The sequence below is a fragment of the Centroberyx gerrardi genome, chromosome 11 (genome assembly GCF_048128805.1).
Source record: "Centroberyx gerrardi isolate f3 chromosome 11, fCenGer3.hap1.cur.20231027, whole genome shotgun sequence".
NCBI classification, from domain to species: domain Eukaryota; kingdom Metazoa; phylum Chordata; class Actinopteri; order Beryciformes; family Berycidae; genus Centroberyx; species Centroberyx gerrardi.
The window spans coordinates 9,870,793-9,893,230 of NC_136007.1; the positions used below are offsets into that span (position 1 = coordinate 9,870,793).

General features: G+C 42.3%; 1 protein-coding gene across 2 annotated transcripts in view; it reads left to right on the forward strand.

The window, feature by feature from the left end:
• LOC139917384 (rho GTPase-activating protein 26-like) overlaps positions 1-16,123 on the forward strand; it is a 112,166-nt gene extending 96,043 nt beyond the window's left edge. For both annotated transcript variants that reach the window (XM_078286590.1, XM_078286591.1), the window contains 4 exons: positions 8,443-8,478; positions 8,651-8,761; positions 10,357-10,448; positions 13,678-16,123. In XM_078286590.1, the coding sequence (XP_078142716.1) occupies positions 8,443-8,478; positions 8,651-8,761; positions 10,357-10,448; positions 13,678-13,766 (328 nt within the window). In that variant the 3' untranslated portion in view covers positions 13,767-16,123. The remainder of the gene's footprint in view (positions 1-8,442; positions 8,479-8,650; positions 8,762-10,356; positions 10,449-13,677) is intronic.
• Positions 16,124-22,438: the final 6,315 nt, after the last annotated feature.

Sequence of the window (22,438 nt, forward strand, 5' to 3'; positions counted from 1 at the left end):
CTTTCCCTGCTCTCTGCATCGCTGTAAATACACTGCGATTTATGCTTTCCTACAGGCTGCACAGTCACGAGTGTGGCTGGGCGTTAAAGCTAGCTTTGTGTGGATGATGATGATGATGATGATGATGACGACGACAGCGACCATGCTGATGACATTAACACTCAAAGGGCACATTAGCATTCATAATGCATAATCAAACTAATGGATAACCAGGGACTGAATCGACAAGTGAATAAACTATAATTCTTATCTAATTAATATTCAGAACAACCGCTGTTACTCTGTTTATTTCAATCCAAGTGTTTGGCTTTACTGCACATAATCTGTGTTGTAAAAACATTTTGAGATGAGTGTCGGTGCTTATAATCAGGGATTAACAGGCTAAATTCATCCGACCCTTTGTGAAGCCAGAGGCGCACACAAAGGGAAGCGCAAACACGATTTAATAACCGTCATGACAAAAATATTCCTCTGGGTTAAGGAGAAACCACATCATTTTACTTCATCACAATGCAATTCAGCTCGTTTCAAGACTTTTCTTGACTCAAGGGAAAAATGGGCAGATCATTCTACTTGTTTTAAGTCGTTTTTTTTTACATGTGGGACTCACTACACCGAGTCCAACCGTAGAGTTACATGTGAGGATACGCAGCCTTCTGCAAGATGAGCTCTACAGGTGATGAATATGGAAAACAAGGCATGTCCTCCTTCACATTACGATGAACAGATTCTGATTTTGACGTATGTCCATTGGTACAGCGCTATCCCTATGCACCCATGTAAAATAAGACATTTGCATACTATCTAAATGTTAAATAGAGTTAAACTAAATCCTTCAATGAATGCTTGGAATGTGCTCTTGCGCACGGCCTGTCTCTTCTCTCGTCTTATTCCCACACTCATACACTCATACACTCATACACCACTTCATCTCACAAACAAGATTGAATTTTTAAGGAAACATCGAAACACTCGTGGCACTGCCGGGCCACACAGAGAGTGCCAAGAAATCATTTAAATGCGCCGAGTTTATCAGACCATGGACAGCTAGGGCTTGGATCAGTGGGCTGTGCTGTCTTTTGATTTGTCTTGTGATTTGCAGAGCCGGATCGCTCAGCTGCAGGTAGCATGGCCTTTCCATCCTGACAGGCGCTGCAGCAGACCGGGTGTCCAGAGATTTCATATCTCGGGTCTTTGTCTCCCACTGCCTGCAACAATGTTAATATTTAATTTTATGTACTGATATGATGCACAGCCAAGGACAGTTCCATCACGTTGTAGGCTTTCAAACAGTCACTACATACATTTAGTCCTGTTACTGTAATTGAGTAGCTTTTTTGTGTAGTTGTGATTTTTCGAGTATTTTTTTTAAAGTCATTAATTTTACTTTTACTTATGTACATTTTTGCTGAGGTACTTTGCTACATTTTAAATCACATCCATTACAGAGGACAAATTTTGTCTGGCTTTACTTTGTACATTTTATGGAATATACACTTTACTTAATGCATTTGTAATGTATACTTTTTCCTATCTCAATCCAGAAAAATAATCTAGTTTAAAGGCATACTGAGTAGGATTTTGCAACTTTCAAATTTGACCCCTCCTCCCTGCTCAACAAGACATGAAGCGCACACCCCCAGTTGACAGAATGGTACAAAATAGTAAAAAATAACAAAAATATAATAATAATACAGCGAGGCAAAATGGCTAGCAGGCGACGCTTGTTCCAAAACAAGAGTGAATCTGGGGTCGGCTTTCACATTGGTTCACATTCACATTGGTTGGCGAGTATTGAAGGAGAGGATGGGAATGAAGAGCGACGCAGAGTTTCTGTTGGGCAGGCAAGTGCCGGCTAGCTGATATAGCTAGCTAGCTAGCTATATCAGCTTTTCTACTTCAAAGCAGCTACGGTAACAACGGTAGCTTGGTAACGCTTGGTAACAGTAACGGTAACGGTGACACACACTTGCTCCAGTTACTCTGTGTTAGAGTTCAGCCCGCTACCACAGCCAACAAGGCTTTTAGATATAAAACGGTTCAGCAGTGGTTTTGGTTGCAGGATACACCTGCTGCCAAAAGGTCGACGCCCAGAAACGTCCCGAACATTCAGAAATAAGAAAATCCAGGCAGAAGGCAGAGTCTCTGCAGACACGCACTCTGTCACAGACTACCAGAAGTAGATGCTGACAGAATTAATGATTGATTAGGATAATATTTAGATGAGTTTATGCTATTTCAAGGGGGAAAATCCTGCTCAGTATGCCTTTAAACTCTGTCCTCTCGTCCTTTTAGAACTGAATGGAGAAGATCAGATGTAGCAACGTTCTCTTTCCTAAAAAGTAACTCCGTAGGGATGGAGAGTCGACTCCAAAAGAGTCGATTCTCGATTCCATCACAATTCTACTAATATACAGAATCTGAGTCGACTCCTGTTGCAATCTCGACTCCAAACTCTGGAATTGTAGAAACTCATTTAAGATGATGTGACTTGATTCATGCAAATTTACTTAAAAAACTTAAAAAACAACTTTAGCTGGATTGGAAACAAGTGAAATAATGTGACTACACTGAAGGTTTTTCACTTTACTTCACATAAAAAAACAAAACAAAACAAAACTTTTTCCATCAATAAAAGTTGTGGTTAAAAATATTTTAGAGCGTTTAAATATTATCATTATTTAATTGTTATTGATTACAAAATAAAACATTTATTGGATGTTTTGGGGATTTTTTTATGTTTACAATGCCATGCTAGCTCCACTTTATAAAAGCAACAAGCCTTCAACACCTCCTGCCTGTTCATCGCTGTAAAGCCCAGCATCTTGTAGTTTATTGCTCAAATGCAGAGATACTGGATGTTACACACTATTACACTTGATGAATGACATCAGCAGCAACATGAATGTATGAGGCTCATTATTCATGTGTTAAGCACCGCTGTTGTCTGTGAGCTTATTGCACCTTTGCATTTTTTTTAGAGCCCAAACACAATATTTGCAGGTCATGCTGGTTTATTATCGTTAGGGCCTTTGAGCGATGGATGAGACATTCCTTCTTAAAGCTGCAGTAGGTAAGTTTGAAGGAAACCAGGAAGACAGACACACTCTCTCCCCTCCCTCCACCACCCACCCAGCCAATAGCAATCGCCATGCAGCTGATTGACAACTCGGAGTGAAGCCCTCCTGCTCCATGCCCCGAACCTCAAAATTTACTTTGACATCAAATAGCAGAGCAATACTGCAGAGATTCCGACATATTATCTTACTCATTTATGTTCACCCAAGTTTTTGTCAAATTCAGACAAACTGTCAGCTAATAAAACCTGCCTGTGATGGCTTTAATTGATCGTTGCAGGGTTGTAATCCTTTACTGTATCAAATGCCACAGTAAATAGAGATTTGACAGACAGGAGGACTTCCAAACTGTCTCACTGCCAGAGGTGAAAACCGATATACAGACTGCTGTTGCAATGCAGCACCATTTAATAATTCAACTTATGCTTTGGTTCATTTGGGTCTTGCAGTAAATAGAGACATAAGTTGACATATTGGTGTGTTTCACTTTACTTTGAGCTTGTTGTTCTTGGTACCGAGGCTGTAAAAAGAGTGCTGATTAATGCCTCATATGCATAACCTGTAAATTGGGATACATGCTGTCATTGTAGTCAATTTGCAAATACCCTTCCATTTTCTTGTGATGAGATGGAAGAGATGGTGTGTGTGTGGGTGTGAGCGGGTGTGTTGTAATGGAACGATGTTGTGCAGATTGATGGTCTATCTGGCAGGGGGATGCGACGACAAGAGATCAATTTAATTAAGTCAGCTGTCAAGTGTGCTGCAAGTATGGAGGGGAGAGGCAGCAGCGACATGATGAAGAGTAAACTCACCTGAACTCACTTTACCTCAGTTTACACTTTTTCCCCCCCTGTGAAATACAGTGATCGCACTTTTTTAAACCATCACAAACCATAAAATCTCAGTTTTTAGGATACATTATGTCAGCTAATAAAAACAAATCAGTCTTTTCAAAATAAAAGAAAGATAAATGCTATTGTAAATATTGTCTTTTGTTGTATTAGTCGTTCAAAATACCTTGATTGACAACTGGAAATCATCCCACCTTTTATTTTATCACTTCATCTCCTGGATGGAGGGAGGGAGGGGTAGAAAGGGATGGAGGGAGGGAGGAAATGAGACAGAGAAAGCAGATGAGAGAGAGCGTCTTGACAAGCAGGACGCGCCAAACAGAGAGAAGGTGAAGTGTTGAGAGAATCAGTCAGACTGTCAATTTCATGAAGTAAAAGCACACAAACACAACTTATTTAGCAATTATCAGCATTTTTTGTCTTCACTCACGGGGGTAAAAGACAACAAGAAGTACAGTAAAATGTTGGGAAAGGAGGGAACTTTACTCTCCCATCACACAGTATGTCTTATCTGCACTATACAGAGATCCTGTTAGGGTTTTGTCCTGCAGCTAGTTTAACAGCATCATGTCAGCACCAAAAACCAGGTCAAATTCCTTGTGCACCAGTTATTCTTGCTGAATCAAAGCGATTTCAGTTGCTGTTCCATTTCCAGTTTATTGCAAGAATCTCCTCCAATTTAGAGCTCGATCCACCTCAAGTATCGCTTCTACATTTTTGGGTTCAATTTGTTGGTAATTTCAAAGCAAAGACTGCGCTGGGGTTGTAAAGGTTTGGATGCATTCTGATACAAAGTCAAGTGGTATACAGTTGATAATTTATTCCAGAATCGCAACATATCGTCAGGTCAAACATCCATCATTTCATCTATATTCGTTATTGGGCATTATGCGCTTCCGCCGGCAAGTTAAAAACCGTAACTTCCTGCTGGAGTGCATCGCTGGCGGACAGTAGATGGACTCCCAACAGTATGCACAGAAAGCACGCGGCTCTTATCACCTATTCCCTATCTGTTATCGGCGGAGTAACAATAATAACAGTGGTTATATGCCTCTCAAGAAAGACGGAACGTGATTATCCCATATTATCCAAAACCTTGCCATAGGAGTGACGTTGGGGATTTAACAGAGTCGCTATGGCAACCTGCGCGTCATCAGAAAAGGGAAATACATCCATGCTACAGACACACTGCAGAGCGCGTCATACTTCGAAAGCCACGCCCACCGTGGGGGGAAAACAATAACAAACCGGCAAATAGGCGATCGGGAGGAAATCTTAACAGATATGGACAGCCTGACAAGGTTTTTCCTGTTTTCGAGTAGACAAGTCTGTCAAAGAATTATTTCAGCACACTGCCTCCAACAGAGAGGAGAAGGTACACTGAAAAAATGAACTTAATTGGCCTCCATCAATGTCCTTTTTCAATAAAGCTGGATAAATGATCCCACACAAGTGGCCTGAAGTGAAATACTAAGACATTTACCACTACTTAATTTAATCACCAGGTAAGATAATAAGTTGACTTTGAATAATTTCACTTCATATTTAAAAATTGGAAATACAGCTATGCTTTTCAGACTATAAGTTTGAGCGACGCTGACATGACATTGGTTATTAAAGTGGATTGTTGTTAACTATCTTATGTTAGCTAACAAGTCAGTGAGATTTCTCATTACTTTTGCACCCTGGACTGACAGTCAATACAGAGCAAACTATCCTGAGACCCACACATGAACACAACTCATCTGTTGTATAGAGAGGAACTGGCTCAGTAATGTTAGCTTAGTAGCAGCCTAATGTTAGGACAGCATGCAGCTTTTAAACACATTTTAACATTCAGGTTATCTTACAAGAATATAACTAGATAATTACTGGTAAGTTACTGACCAGTGACAAAATACTGGCCACATTATAAGTGTACTTAGTCTCAGGGTCCCAAAGTTTCCCCCTCCTTACCATGAACCACTGCCTCTCTCCTTACGGCCTAGATCCCCATTTTTCTTCTCCCTTGTTTTACTCGGGAGCCCAAAAAACTGTAATTCACGGTTTTTAAGTTTGTTGGCTGTGAAGCCCACCACACAACAGCTTTTAGGCATGTTTAATTTGGGGAATAATGACTGATGTACATTCAGTCACACAAAGTGAATGGAAAGCGGTGCAGCGGTTTCCCCCACGATGGGCGTGGCCTATTTTATGCACCGTCTCTATAGAAATGGCTCTGCTGTGAAGGAGTTGTTAGGTGCAGTAAGGTATATAAAAACACTAACGTCCTGATTCAACAAAAGGGCCTGAGCTGCGTAAAACACACTGAGTGGGGAGTGAACTCAATGACACTGGCAGAAATACAATACAATACAGAATTGTGCCTTGCTGATCACATGTATCTCTTGTCCAATAATGATGCACTTGCAACTGGTGAGTAAAACAGAACCTCGGCTCTATTGGCCTCAGCGAATGAGGAGCAAAGATGTGCACAATTTCCCATGCAACAAAATCTTGGTGAATGGGAGTGCTAAATGGTAAGACGGCCTAGTCCCAGTTTTCCATAAAATAGAGTGTCCAGCTGAATCTATTCAAAAGCCATGATCCCTGTTGGTTTCTTCACATTAAATCCACTTTGATCATGAAGCAGAGGAGAAAGGTTAAAGAAGGCGTTTTTAAGCCTTGAGACAATGTGAATGCTTGTGTATGTCTGCCATTCAGTGGGTGAACAGGCAAATCTAAAGATAAGACTTCATGCAGAAAATTATTTGTGAAGCTGACTCCCATTAGAGCCTATTGATATGCGTATTATGCATATTGAGCGATGTCTCGTGTTAAAGAGCAGTCCAGCCTTTTAAGGTTTATCTCTCTCTTATTGTTCATGTGTTGCAGACCAATGAAGCAACAGAATATCAGATTATAAACTGAAACACATGCAGTCATGATGCACAGCAGCGTGGCTGAGTCTTGTCACAGTGCTGCAACGTGAATGCAAAGTGGTGGGCGTTTTGTTACCTAATGACTTTCTACAGTGCAAGTTTATAGCGGCCTTGTTTATGACCAAATCTTCTCTGGCGGCCATGTAATACTTTATATTAATCACTGTTACTTGAACTGCCCTCATTTTTTTTCTGTCTCAATAACATAATAAAAAAAAAGACCAGGCAGGGAAAATGATCTTGAAGATAGTTACAAAACCTGGCCTTGCCCGGCTATAATTTAATTTGCTATGGACAGTGTGTGTTCCCTTCACTCCATTCATCTTTCTCTATGTTTTTCCATTCCTCCCCTTGCCAGCATATTCTGCCTCCCTCCCTTCCTCCCTCCCTCCTTCCCTCCCTCTCTCCTTCCTTCCTCACTCCAGTCCTCCATACTTACTCTTCTGTCTTTGTCTTTTTCACCTTCCCTCCTTCTCCATCACCCATTATCCATAAGGGGAGCCAGTGATGGATAGCAGCCTGTGTGTCGCTTCTGAGTGAGAGAAACTGAGAGAGGGACTTGAATGACAAGCATGATTGAAGATTGCACTTGCGCGTGCGCGCGCGCGCGTGTGTGTGTGTGTGTGTGTGTGTGTGTGTGTGTGTGTGCATGAACCTGGCATCCTTGCAGCACCAGCTGGATTGGAAAGATAAAGAGTTTAGATGGATGGAAGGACAAATAGATTGATGAAGGGATGGGTGGAGGAACATCTTGGTTAGATGGATGGATGGATGGAGTTTTATTCTAATACAGTGCCATGTAGACTGATCATAGTTGGGTAAAGGGAAAAAAAAACAAAAAAAAATACATTAGTTGGGTACCGCTTGGAGAGACTCCCACTCCAGCTATGTGTAAGTAGATCAAAGAACCAAATGTAAACATGTATTTTTCATATTTGCAGCCTGTGACGATGTTAGCCATGTCGACTTGAACACACTCGGCTGTCTCCGCTATCAGCAGCCTGTAAATGGCAGTAACTGATTTATAACCTGATGACTGTTAGCATCACCGGTGTGTTACCGTACCTCGCCCGCACCAGGTTTGGCCCGTGTGTATCCATAGCGAAGTCTGCTGACTCCTTTGTTTGTTTTGACTTTGGCGTCACACCAGAGCGTACCATTTTCCCCGTCACGACTATTAGCCTTCATTTAAGGTTGTTATTTCGGTCGAGGCTGGAGCGCATTAAGCGACTCACATAACCCTTTGAGAGCTATTAGGGAGTCAGTCTCTCCTCACAGCTAAATGATGTGGGTTTTATTTTGGCTGGGCTTGCCAAGCAAGTTGGGAGGTCCACTCTACGGACTTGTCATTGGTTCCTGTTTGTCTGGCAAGCGAAGGCAAACATGACAAGACGTACAGTACATGGGAAGGGGGGAAACTCCTCTGTAAAATAATTTCTCCAGGCTCACGTCTAAAGTGATATTAGGTAAAAGAAGCAGTCTTTTCTCCGGGTTTAGACGTGCGAAAACAGTTTAGCGCTTTTTCTCTCTCTCAATGATTAGGATGGATTACCTCATTTTTTTGTTTTTTGTTTCATGTTCTTGTGATTTCAGGCTGAACCCAAAGAACCGCGCCAGCATCCCAGCCAGGTGAGAAAAACTTGTCTTTCACCTACTAAACACATTTACCACAGGTTACCATGACCTGAACCGATGCATGTGGTGTAACACTTAACATTTTAATCACTTCGTTATCACTATCACAATACCTAATGCTATGAATCACTCACTGTGTGTGTGTGTGTGTGTGTGTGTGTGTCAGCGCGGCCTCCCCCAGCCCCACCTCACCTCGTTCTCCCTCCTGGCCGATGTTCTCGGCCCCCTCCAGCCCCCAGCCGACCTCCTCCACCTCCAGCGACTCCTCCCCCGTCAGGTCGGTCCACACTGTTTCTGTTACGGTTTCATCTGAACTTGTAGAAAACTGTACTGGGAAACTCCCAGCTGAGGATGTGTGTAACTGTATGAACATGAGGGCAGGGCAGGGCATTGCTGAGACAAGCTTTTTTTTTTTTTTTTTGGTGAAGTCATCTTACTGCATTGGCACTAGTTTCAACAAATTTGACTGTTTTTCAGGATAATGTAACTTGTTATTTACTTGGTAAAAGTGACATTTTCTTGGAGAAAGTTTCTTATTTCAAAATGTTCTTCATTGTTTTATGATGATTTCTTTAAAGAAATCATATTGACATGCATCAAGTGAAATATATTGAAACCAGCAAGATTATCTGCCAGTGCAGTGAGATAATTTGACTAAAAATATGACAAAATAAGCTTGACAGGTCTGGAAACAAGTTAAAATCACTGGACAGCTTGTCATTTTTTGCAGTGTAAAGGTTAAAAAATAGATTTGTGATGTTTATTCACTTTATTTTCATGTAATAGTTCCACTTCTGAAGCTGTTGTACTAATACTAAGTACTAATTTGGGGAAAAAAAATAAAAATACACCCAGTTCTGCATGTTTTTCTTTGCTACACAGCTATGGCAGCTTCCTATGAAATCTTAAATTAGCTTAATAATGGTGTGCTCATGGGCATCTTGCTAATGTTTACTAAAATAGCACTTCATCATGCTATATGTCAGAGTTGCTGCCAGTAAATATGTAAAAACCATATTCCACTATTTAACTCGTACAGAAGATCCACCTCCTGAACTGAATGCATTTAAAGTGGGCTGACCTCAGCCCTGACAGACATGCAGTGACTGTCGCTCCGTTACTGTGAGCTGCAAGCCTCCTGGTGCTGCCACAGATGTCGTTAACATTTCGTCCGCTTTGCTATCCCAGCCTCCCCTCCTCCCGCTCGACACTCTGCATGGCGACTGACCGATTCTGCGGCTCACCCTGGTTTTATATACGTTGCAGGGACGCGATAAGGGACCTGGAAGAGGGAGGAAAACTGTAATTTTCTCTTCAAAATGAGTGGCAGTTGTGCATCCAAAAAAATAAATCATACAAACAAACGAAAAATAGAACCTGAAATCCATAACGGTCCTGAAATATCGCGTCTCTGAGGTTGACTTTTGCTAGACGCACAGCCTGTATCTTGCATTTTTGTAGCCACTTGGTACTTGTAAAACACTTTGTATAAAATAATAACCTTTCTGTGGTTTGAGTAACTTGGTGTTACTTGAAGTGTCTGAATGATGCATTGTTTCAAACTGTAAGCCTTCTGTGCTGTCTTTTCCTTGAATCGACCTACAACTCTCTCTCTCTCTCTCTCTCTCTCTCTCTCTCTCTCTCTCTCTCTCTCTCTGTGCATGTGTTTGTGCAAGTGTGTGTTCACGCGCATGCACTGTATCTATGGGTGTGTGAGTTTTTAAGGTGTTTCTGGTCATCTCTTCCTCTATCTTGTGAGACGTTTCACTAAAGAACATCAAAAGTCAAAGTCTCTCTCTCCCTCTTTCTCTCTCTCTCTCTCTCTCTCTCTCTCTCTCTCTCTCTCTCTCTCTCTCTCTTCTCTCTCTCCAGTATTGCGGGCAGGAAGGCTCGAGCGCTGTACGCCTGCAAGGCAGAGCATGACTCTGAGCTGTCCTTCATCGCTGGGACCGTCTTTGAGAACGGTGAGTCAGGCTCTGGACTCGCCAGCAGGGAGGGAAAAAAAATTGTGGGTTGGTGGTTGTGCAGAAACAAACAATTACTGTCAGGATGAAAAATCAGCCTCGGGGATTCGCTGGACCTCACTAGCCTCCTTGCGGGGGGATGTATTACAGCCGGAGTAGGGGTCGAAATTCTGTTCGAATTAATCAAAACAGTCATTGGATTTTGCCCTAATTTGGATAATTAATTTGAGGCTTTTGCCACCATTTTTCCTGGACTGCCCCTTCTATAATTAAATACATTGATTACGCATTCATCCCCCTCTCATTTCTCGCCTTTGGTAAGGTGTTGATCACATTGGAGGCTTTGAAAATGCAAAGTGCACTGGAGACGTCCCACAGAAATATATCCACACTCTGGATATGGCAACGTTTCTACCAACAAGGCCTTCCTCAAACACTCAGGATTGCACAATGCAGCTAATTATTAGGAGCTTGGATATATTTATTTTTTTCCATTTGTTTTCCAAGTATATTTTTATCCAACACCTGGCCTAAGAAAAAGCTTGGATGTGCACTTGCTCTTTTTGTACGCTGCTGAGGAAAATATCAGAGTGGAGTGTAATAGATGCTCCTGTAGAAAGTCCAGTTAAGTGAAAACACTCAACACCTTTGAGGTTTGATGAGATTTACTTTGACTTGTTTTGGGGGAAAAAGAAGTACACACGTTAAAATATTCCACCCACAGGATGACACACGAAGGTATTAAAAACACTTATTTCCAACTTTTCCGTTGCACATTGTTTAATGGTCTGTAACCATATATAGTAGCAGAGGAGGGCTTGTGCTTCCACTTGTTACTCAACGGTCTCTCCCCCTAGCACCAGTGTCTTGTATCTCCTTTCCTTTCCTTTCCTTTCCTTTCCTTTCCTCTCCTCCTCTCCTCTCCTCTCCTTTCCTTTCCTTTCCTTTCCTTTCCTTTCCTTTCCTTTCCTTTCCTTTCCTTTCCTTTCCTTTCCTTTCCTTTCCTCTCCTCTCCTCTCCTCTCCTCTCCTCTCCTCCTATAGACTCAGGTTCCCCACTCTGCCTTCTCTCCGTCTGTAACCTGAGCTCCCTGAACTGTAAATCACATTCATCCCTCTCATTCAGCAGCTCCCTTTCGCCCAACTCTCTTAATGAAGCCCAGATTGATACCAATTGAAAGACAATTAAGCTATTTAAGCAGTAGTTAAGCTTCTTTACTGATTATCAGGCAGAAAAGCACAATTGAATTGACCTTAGTTAATGTGATACTTTCATTAATCCACGCGGGGAAATTGGGACATATGGTCTCTCGAACCCCCCGCTCCCCTAAATGGAGCTATCCTGGGCTAAGTGACAGTACCGCAGGTTGTTTAGCGCAGAGCCGTGCCATGAGGGTGTCACCAGAGCCCCGGGGGTCAATAGGTCACTTTGGGAACATTTAATCCCCGCGGCGGCGTCTCAACACCCCAACACCGAGGCGGTGGGTGTTACTAGCGGCCCGCCAAGGACGGAGCATCCCAGCTGTCCCTCCATAGCTCTTCTCCCCTTCCACATGTCCTCCCAGCCGCATAATGCGGACCCTTTTTAGCATTCTTAAGAGTAGAGTTACAGAACAGTGTGTAAATCTGCTTTTCTTAGCCATTAAACACAGTGTTGTCATAATTTTGATTAATATGCCGTTGCAGAAATACTGAGCATCCAAAGGAAAAGCGTTTTCTCAGACGCTTAAATCAGGCGGATCGGAGAAGAAGATCGAAGGAGACAAAAACCTCACGCGTGGTCTCGTGTGTTTTCGTGCAAGTTTTTGTTTTGTCTCTTTGTTTGATGCAACTCTGCGGCAGCGTGGCCTGCGAACAGGGTTTATTTGTGAGCTGGATTCTGTCAGAGAGGACAAAATCCTCCGCTGTGGTAAAGCACACAATTTACTTCTGCCGCGACTTTGTGTTGACTTCCTGTTTTTTAAGACACATGTTGCCAGAAGGACTTTCTTGGTTTTGGATCTTTTTATCAGGACGTTACAGTGTGCAGCACGTGAGTGTTCCACAGAAACACATAATTAATCTAATTATGTTACTTCCTCCGAAGCACAGTATTGTTGCAGTTCATACATGTCGGGCTCCGCACTATTAGTCACATTATTAGAGAGTTGTTTGGACATGTTTGCCCCAAATCCAAGGCAGCCTTTCTGTTGGAGCTTTCATTAGCTGACAAGCTCAACTTCAACTTCAACTTGTTTATACTGACATTATAATATAATAATATAGTGCCTGTGTTTACAGCTTGAGGGAACGTTACATTACATGAACATACAGTGGAGCAAAATGACTGCAGTTTACAGCAGCAGAGGAATAATTGCTGTTGTTTTCCACAACCACTGTAACGCATTCAAGTCAGTGTTATCGCATAGGGATGGGTGTTTCAATATTTACATTTTTTTCTCACCACAACCACCTGATTAAATGATTCTAACGGGAATAATAATAATGATGAAGTATTTTGAGATACCTAAAAACAAAAACAACTGATTTTAATGATACTTTTAATGACGTTCTCACAGTCAGAACAATTTTATCGTCATAACACCGTCTGGCAGCAGTAGTGAACGCAGGCAAAGCAGTTTCTAACCTCTGACTGTATATGAGGCCTTCACAGTGCTGTACGTCACGCGGTTCCTTCATTTACCTGCAGTCAGTTGGTTTTCTGCTCCATCTACGGTAGACGTACGTAACGGTAGATTTGCAGGAGTCAGGTGAGGTGAGGTCATGTGATCCCAGCCTGTCTGGAGTCTGACAGCTGGTTTAATGTCAAGCATCAGGAGCTGCTGGTGTGACTTTGCTGCTCGAGACGCCTGCTCCCCTTACAAAATATCCAGAAATGAAATGAGGAACATCTGAAATCGTTAACCGTCCTGTTCTCAGTTATGTGCATCTGTCTCTTACCCCACCGCCCCCTCTCTCTGTCTCTCTCACACTCCTCTCTCTCTTTCTCTCTCTGTCTCCCCCACTCTTCTCTCTCTCTCTCTCTCTCTCTCTCCCACTCCTCTGTGTGCATGTGTGTTTGTGCAGGTGTGTGTTTACTGTATGTACGGGTGTTGGAGTTTTTAAGGTGTTTTTGGTCATCTTTTCCTGTGTTGTGAGATGTTTCAGTAAAGAACATCAAAAGTCAAAGTCTCTCTCTCTCCCTCTTTCTCTCCCTCCCTCTCTCTCTCTCTCTCCCTCTCTCTCTGTAGTTCATCCCTCCAGGGAGCCCGGCTGGCTAGAAGGGACTCTGGATGGTCGAACGGGGCTGATACCAGAGAACTACGTGGAGTTTATGTAGCCCGAACTGAACCTCACAGGACCGGAGTGGACCAAACTGGACTGCATGGGACTGGAGCGGACTAGATCTGACTGGACTGGACTGGACTGTTGTTGATTAGACCGGACTCGGCTGAACGGGACTCGACCGGACTGGGAATTGAAACTGGAGCGATGTGACGTAGCGGAGCGGAGCGGAGTGGGGCGAGACCACTGAGTTGCACTGGAAAAAAAAAAAAAAGAAAAAGACGAGACCCCCTGTGGTTCCGGCTGTTATTGGATTAGTATGGAGCTGAAAGGAAAGGCTTCCTGGTCGGGGAGAGGATGATGTGGTAATGAATCTGGAATGTGTGTGTGTGTGTGTGTGTGTGTGTGTGTGGGTGAGAGAGACCCAGACATAGAGAGAGACCAGTGGAGAGGGAGAGAGACAAAAATGACTTGTAGAAATGAGTTAATATTGCTGAGCTGTGAGGCTCAGGATTTTTCAGTCCTTGCTTTTTTTTTTTAAATGCACTGCCACTGCTTTGAGCATCTCCTCTTACTACAACTGTTAAAAAAAAAAAAAAAAAAAAAAAGATGTTCCTGTGGTTTTTGGAAGGGGATGTGAGGACAGGAAACACAAAAAAAAAAGCAAGTGGCCTTAATCTTTGGACTACGAGCTCGCCCGTTCGCCTCCCGGCTGAATGATCGTCGGTCGCATCGGGGGCCGGCCGGAGCTTTTTAACGCCGACTGGCTGTAAATGTGTTTGTGAAATACTTGCTGCTGTACTGCGGCGGCCCGGTGAGTCGCTGGGACAAGACTCAACCTGGCTAATGTTTCAGAGCTACAGTGCAGCAGCAGCAGCGGCCCCGGGGCAGATCAGCACAGAGCGAGGTCGCCTCAGAACAGTTCTCCGAAAGGTCAGCGTTGGGTTTCTCCGTTTTAAAATCCCCCCACCTCTTCAGAGACCTCTCAAATTTTTTTTTTTAAACATTTCAAACAAGCTCTGCAAGCAAATCAGCGGTTTACAACGCAACGTAGGAGGAACAGACGATTCCTGCTGGTTAAAACAGGCCCAGCTGTGATTCCCTGCCCCGCTTCCCCGGCTCAACCACATTTTGACTGGGACTGTCAGCGGTGGAAATAACCAGACATCGACTTTAGAGTCTATTTTACGCTATTTCAGTCCGGTCCTCCCTCATCCTCGCTCGTGCCCCCCTGGGGAAACCCCCATTAAGCCTGCATGCTGTATTTTCCACATCGGTCCGATCCCTAAATGTTCCACTACAGCAAGACCCTTAAAGGAACATTCCACTTATTTTCAATCTGGGTCTTATTTCCCTAGCTTTTGCCGTCATGCTGATCGATTCTGATCAGAATTGCATCATTTGCTTCCATCAGTTACTTCGCTGTAGAGATCCTTTAATCTTCAACGGGACGGAGCGAGCGATCAAGTGAAGTCATTTGAAAACCAAATATGACCCATAATTCTTTGCACTGTGTACGTCATCACCGGGAACTCAGCATCGTTATCTTGCTATCTAGCTGTTTCTTCCTGCTTGCCTCTAACCGACTCCCTCACGAAATGACTAAAAGGCCACTCAGCGATGACGCTAATAACCTAATTATCTGGACCGGAGCCACATTTACGTTTGGGTCCGGGATTCAGACCAAAACACAACAAGTCGTTTCCGGTGTTTCATAAAATAAAACCTTGAGGAGTGATTGATTACACATGTAAATTGACAGGCACTTTGATGACATGAAACGTGAAAAACGCCACCATTAAGGCAAAAGTTCACTCCAGATTTTTGTAATTACCGAGTACTGAATTTCAAAGATGGATCTGTACGCTGGTCTGCTTCGGGGCTCCGATGAATGTCCTCATTTCCTCCGAGTCAAAGCTGAATATCATTAATTTGTTTGTTTTTTTTTCCTCTGAACTACTTGGTGAACATCTATCAGCTATCCTGGAAAAAGAGTTTCCCTTGATCTTCATGCTTTCATTTAGGACAGAATATTTAATGACCATTTTAGCATTGTAACAGGTATATCAAATGGGAGAAAAAAAAAATCTTTTAAATGTGAAACTAGACTACTTTGTTCATATGTAAACCTCTTTATTTATGAGACTTTCTCAAAGGCGCAATTCTGAACTGTATTCTTTTTGGGAGTGTATTATTGACATTGTAAATAAATACACAAGCATTTGATAAGGTATAATTTTTTTTTTAAGTATGAAATTTTATATTTTGTATTTTTAGCATACTAACTTAATTCCTTAGCATCTCAGTTGCCCAAATTTTTGTATCATTTAAGTCAATCTACAGCCTTAAATATTCAGAAGTCTCTGTGAATTGAAAGGTTGTGCAGAATTAAAGATCATCGTTGAACAGCTACAGCTGGTCTCGCTGGTTTCTTCTTTGATGCAGCGCCTGGCTCAGTATTTATACTGTGGCGATATTCACACGCTACACATCGCACTGTTCGCTCTGTAATTTAATGTAGCTGTGGTGCCGGAGGGTAATTTTAGTTTTGATTCCTTGTTTTGGTCCCAGTCGTGGATCCAGTGGAGGTTACAGCGCTGAAAACATTTTTCTTTGGATACTTTATCATAATAAAAATGTAACTGTAAACATAAGGACTACGCTTCTTGTGTGCTTGAGAGGGAAATTTGGCTCAAATGTATTTAGGAGAGTTACAGACTTTTAGAGCCAAAACAACGCTGATGCAAACTTGAACTTGAAAGCTTTATGGAAGTAACGACAATAAAATGTTTTCAGCATCTGATCTCTGTTGGCTACAGATCTTGTTCCTGCCTTGTCTTCTGTATTTTTGACCTTCACTATTTTTAGTCTGTCTGGCCTTCATTTCTTTCCCTAGCACTTCTCTATTATAAACAATAATCCCAGGCCCAGATGTGTATTTCATCTCTCGTCTTGTCACTGTGGCTTTAACACTTGCACTCCTTACTAATGGTGACACATAATGTCAGCAGTCCAGGAATTCAAGCTTATTGAAGTATTAAATACTAGCAAAATGCCTGAAATGTAACTTTCCAGGTAGTTTTCAATATGTGAGAGAAAACCAAGCCGTCGGAGGCGAGTGTTGTGATTTGAAAAACAGGAAAACTTTATTGTGTGAGGTGACGGAACCGAAGAGAAATCACATCACCCAGGTTGTTACCGTGACGACCCCCGTCCAATGCCAAAGAACAACACAGACAGTTAAATTCAACATTTAATCAAATAGGTGAAAATATCGACAATGACTACAGAAGAAGGTGTAATACAGAAGTAATACAAACTATTCTTTTTTTTTTTTAAACAAATAGACATTTTATATTTTTTTGTTTGTTTTTACATCGGATTACATTTACATAACTGAAATACGAACAAAACAGACTTCAATGAAAGCCATATATACCAGTGAAACATGATCTGCCCTTAATCTTTAAAGATAATATTTGCATGTATTTTATACAAAATAGACTTTATCGACCAGTATAGGGTAGTGCAATTTGTCAGGCTCTGGTAGATTTACTTTCACGCGCAGATTCAACTTTTTTTTTTTTCTTTTCTTTTTATCCTCTTTTAAAGTGACCAGTAAATCCTCACAGCAATGTACATCGGGTCCAAAGCCTAGACCTTTACAAAAGATACCTTTCAAATAAAATAAGAAGTACTAGAAGTTGGATAATCGTAAGTGCTACTTAATATGTAACTGCTTGAATACTTCTTTTGTTTGTTAAATCTTTTTTTATTTTTTTTCTTCTTCTCTGCTTTGGTCACTCTGATATAATACAAAACATCCTCCAGTCCGTCTCTCTCTCTCCCTCCCTCCCTCCCTCTCCCCCCTGTTTTCTCATAACTTTAAAACACAGTGATTCATTCATATAGACTTTCCCATTGATTCATAGAATTTACATTTACTTTACAAGACAAACATGTTTAACACTTTCTAACGTATTCAACACATCTACCTTTATCAAACACAAACCAACAAACAGAAAAATATTTACTTTCTTTACTCGTTCAATGTACAAAAAGGATTGATTATTCATATCAAAGAGGATCAAGCTGATGTATTCAAAATCGCAGAAAATATTGTCTTTTTTTTTTTTTTTTTTACAAGAAATCAATCTTCAAAAGCATTGATAGTTGTTAAGGGTTTATCTATTTCCTGATTTGAAATCCTATTTCTATGGCTCTCTGTCTCCCTTTCGCAAGGCCTTTAGTCGAACACTTAGTTGAAAAGAAAAGAGAAAAATGTATAGGAGTATACAGGCTATGTCCATGTAAAAATATTCTGTAATAATAGACACTGTTTACACTGCACTGGATATGTTGGCGCTGTTATATACACCTATGGCCGTTCAGAAATGAGCAGGGATATGGTTACATCTGCAGGTTAAAGCTGGTTTTCTGAAGCACCGCCACCTGAAAACACCTCGCGCTGTAATACTGAATGCAAAAGTATAGACATCTGAGTCAAATCTTCCCCCAAAAAATAATCCGCATCAAACCTCCTTTACAGCACAAGGCCACAAAACCGCGTTAGCCGGCGACGCTTAAAACCCGCCGCTGTACTGTACATGATTCCTCCGGGAGGGAAACGCACGCCGCTGACAAAAATGGCTGAATAAAAACATTATGGCTCTTATTGAATAGTGGCTCCTATGCGTCCAGAGCCTGCTGTGCCGTTAGCTGTTAAGTAACACACAAATGACCGGTCGCTATGGCAACCCACTACCTGCTCTGTTAACTGCCATTCAGAGTTATGCGCTGCGGAGGGACGAGTACCGTTAAGAGTAAACAGATGAAAATCTATACGGTCGCCATCTTAGGTAGAGAGGCTCGGCAGAACAACAAAACACTGAGGAAAATAGAGTGGGGTTTTCTATTGGGGGGGGGAGGGGGGGGGGGGGTATATTGTGTTTGCCCTTCCAGCTGAAGCCTGCCCTGTCACTGTGTGTTCACTTGGCCACCACACAAGCTGGTGCGAACACCTTGGATCGCTTACAGAGAGAACCAGGAAACAACTTTTTCGCACGACTTTCACATGTGCCGGTCGCCGCCTTTCTGACAGCGATAGAAAATACCGTTCGCAAAAAAAAAAATTACCGCTTTGCAATTTCAAAAGTATAACATTTTTTTTTGTACATCTCCAAATAAAAGTGTATCTTTTTAAAAAAATATCTAGCGTGCAGAACTTGCAGAACAATCAGTACTTCTTTTTTTTTTTTTTTTTACAGGTAAGCTGGTGTAGGAGACCGAACCGAGATCCTTCTCATAAAATGAGAACCCTGAAGCAAAGTGATGACGGCCACATCGTGTCGAATCATGTGCAAACGAAGTCATAAATGAATAATCACTGTAAAAAAGAAAAAGAGCATACCTCCATGAATAAAAACAAATTGGGAACCTGCTGTTACTTTTGGCACTAGTAAAATACATCCAGGTGACGTGCAAACTCATCTGAGCTGCGATTCACGCTCAACCAAACCGCCAACGGCAGCAAAACCTTTTCCCCCGACAATATTTAACCGATTAATGACAAACTGTGGAGGTCAAATCATGAGCTTAGAACTGTGAGGTCCCATCTATGTTCAGAGCAGTTTGGAGACAACGGGTGTCTAAGTTTTCACATCCCATATACAGTAGCAAAACAAACATTACCTATTTAATTTAGCTTTTCCAAAGTCTAACTTCTGCCATGTGTGTAAAACCTGTAGAGCACAACTTCTTTTTGACCAAAATGCCAGATAAAACGTTATATTTCTAACTGTAAAAAAAAATAATAATAATAATGTTTTGGGTGAAAAATGCTTTTTTTTTTTTTTAAATAAAGATTTAACTTCAATGAATAACTCCAGGAGAGTTCAAGTTTTTGTTTTCATGTAGGATGGTATTATGAGTGAAACAGGGCTGGGCGATAATTCAATATTATCATTTATCGTCTTTCAGTGGAATCATATCGTGATGATCTGGAGATTTTGGGATATCGTGACACACAATTCTGCTGTCTAATGATGATAACAATCAAATTTTGTTTAAAAACTCTTTACCATTCACTTCAATGGAATGAACATTAATTTGATTATTTAATGTGATTTTGCATACGTGAGCCATATTGTGAGATATATATATATCGATATATAAAAAAAATCCTCATCAATATCGTCATATAGATTTCAACCATATCGCCCAGCCCTACTGAATCATAATACTTAATCTTTAATGTCACATACAGTATACTGCACTTTCTCTTTACCAGATCTTTGCAAATAATTCTTAGTGTTTGTTTTAACCGGCTGGAGCAGCAGATGGGTGGAGCTGCTCATGTCAGGACAGTTCAGATGAAGTCAGTTAAGCTGTCAATCACAAAAAAGTCAATTCACACTGACTTTCAAATACCTGGTTGTGACTGTCTAAGCTTTCTGGCTCTCATTGTACTCACTGTATTGTCTTATCAAACCCACCTATCAAGTAGTCCAGTCAGGTTAAAACAAAAGCTAGAATTATTTCCATTCTTATTTAACCCAGGTGTGATTTTTTTTCGTGGTAGAAACAGGCAGAGTTTGGCTTTGGGCCATTTTCTGTGCAGGTGGAGCTCCTTGAAACCAGATACAAAACTGGAACCTAAGACTGAATATAGCTGGTGATGAATGGACGGTTTTCACTTGAAGTCAAGTTTGCTTGAATCATTATGGCTATTTACCCACACCCAACACCCAACCCTGACATCTGACACCGTGGATGAGTTTCCCAAATGCAACGTAGTCCTCAAAACCCCCTTTGTGCAACTGCAACTGAGCGAATTGCAAAAGGTGATAAGGGCTGATTAGTGTTTCCAGGGTTCCTGCACATAGTTCACTCCAATTCAAAACACTTTTTCCAGACTTTGGATGCGTATTCAACATATTAACCGGGTGCTATGACTTTCAATATAATGTATACTTATATTTGCTGGGCGATATGTCAAATGGAGAAAATCAGTCTACAGCTGAACATTACTGTATTCCTCACAACAACAGCTGTTACAATATGTGAGAAGACAGTGGATCTACAAACACATAGTCATTATGTGTTTTGGGACTAAACAACATTTTTCTGTATTTTTCGAGATTTGTTTCTATGACTCCCAAACGTTTAAAGACCTGAAAATGATCAAATTAATTTTCCATACAGCTGCAGACGTTCCCTTCCTGCGTAGGAACCCTGTCTTGTGAGGAGCCGTCGGGATCTGGCTCTCTTACGTTCACGTCTGGGGATCAGAACACAGAAAGCTGCCCACATTAAAAAAAAAAAACACCAACACGGCGGCTTGGAAACAGAACAGAAATTGCCGGCGCGGAAAAACCAAAACAGACAAAATATGTGGAAGGGTGTCAAGGTTAGATTCCTATGCAAAATACGCAACAGTTTAGAGAGAATGGCTATGAAGAGCCTTAAAAGCTAAAAAAAGGCACAAGTTTTTGTTTTTTTTTCCCTTCTCAGATAAATCCTGTGTAAACATTTTGGTGAGTGAATGTGTGTCTGTGTATAGTTTGTGTTGCGTGTGTTGCGCGTGTGTGTGTGTGTGTGTGCATGACTTTGTGCGTATGTGTTCACAAACGCATGTATGCATAAAATCAATAGAAGCTATTCCTCTTGCTGTTTTCTTTTTTTCCTCCATTGGCCGGGTAGATAAATCGGATTCGTCTCATTTCAGGATAGATAACTGATTCACAGCTGAAACACGATTTGTCCTCAGAAGTCCTTTGTTCCAGACGAAGAAAAAGAGAAAAAAAAAAATGTTGTCATCTCAGAGTGTGTTTCTAATTTTAAAGAATTGTGTCTTTCTTTTCGGTTCCCCCCCTCCCCCCTCCTCCGCCGGCGGGAACCCTCTGAACACTCACTACATTTTTCTGTACGGTGGAGCTGGAAAGGGCAAAGCGGAGGAAGGCAGGCCGGGCGGGTGAGGAGGAGAGGAAGAGCAGCAGGCGTGATCTGAGCTTGAGGAGGAGGAGGAGGAGGAGGCTGCTGATCCGGCGAGTCGGAGAGTGTGTTAGGTGTCGGGGTGAGAAGAAGAAGAAGAAGAAGAAGAAGAAGAAGGAGGGCGGTCTAAGGTGCCGGCTGGTCAGTGAGGTCGGGCTGAGACTGAGGCGTAAAAAAAACATCGGAGGCAGGAGAGAGTGGTAGAGGCAGATGAGGCCGAAGCAAACGGCATTAGAAACTCTATATCCAAGGACGGAGCCATGGACGGAGGAGGGAGGAGGGAGGGGGGGGGGGTGGGAGGAGGGAGGGGGGGTGGGGGGGCTTGGTGTCACTGAGAGAGGCTGTGGCCGAATGGAAAAATATGGATCGCCCAACGCAGCAGCAGAGTCACCCCGCCTGAGACATTCAGAGCCAACATTTGTCCCCTGGAGGCCAAATTCTGCTTGCTTGGCCAAGAGGGGGGGCTACAGGTCGGTGGTGGTGGAGGGGGAGTTTCAGATTGAGGCCAAAAGCTGGGGGCCAGGATTAGGCTGAATGGGGCAGGGTCGGGGGCGGGTGGAGGGGAGGGGGGGTGCAGGTATTGTGCTCCTTGATGAGGTCAAATGGCTGCAGCCGAGGAACAGAATGAGACTGAGGGTAGAAACGTTTTTTGTTTTGTTTTTTCGGGGGGGGGGGGGGGCAGAGAGGCGAAGGCTTACGGCTCGGGGGGGGGGCGAAAGCTTGGGGCAGGGGGGC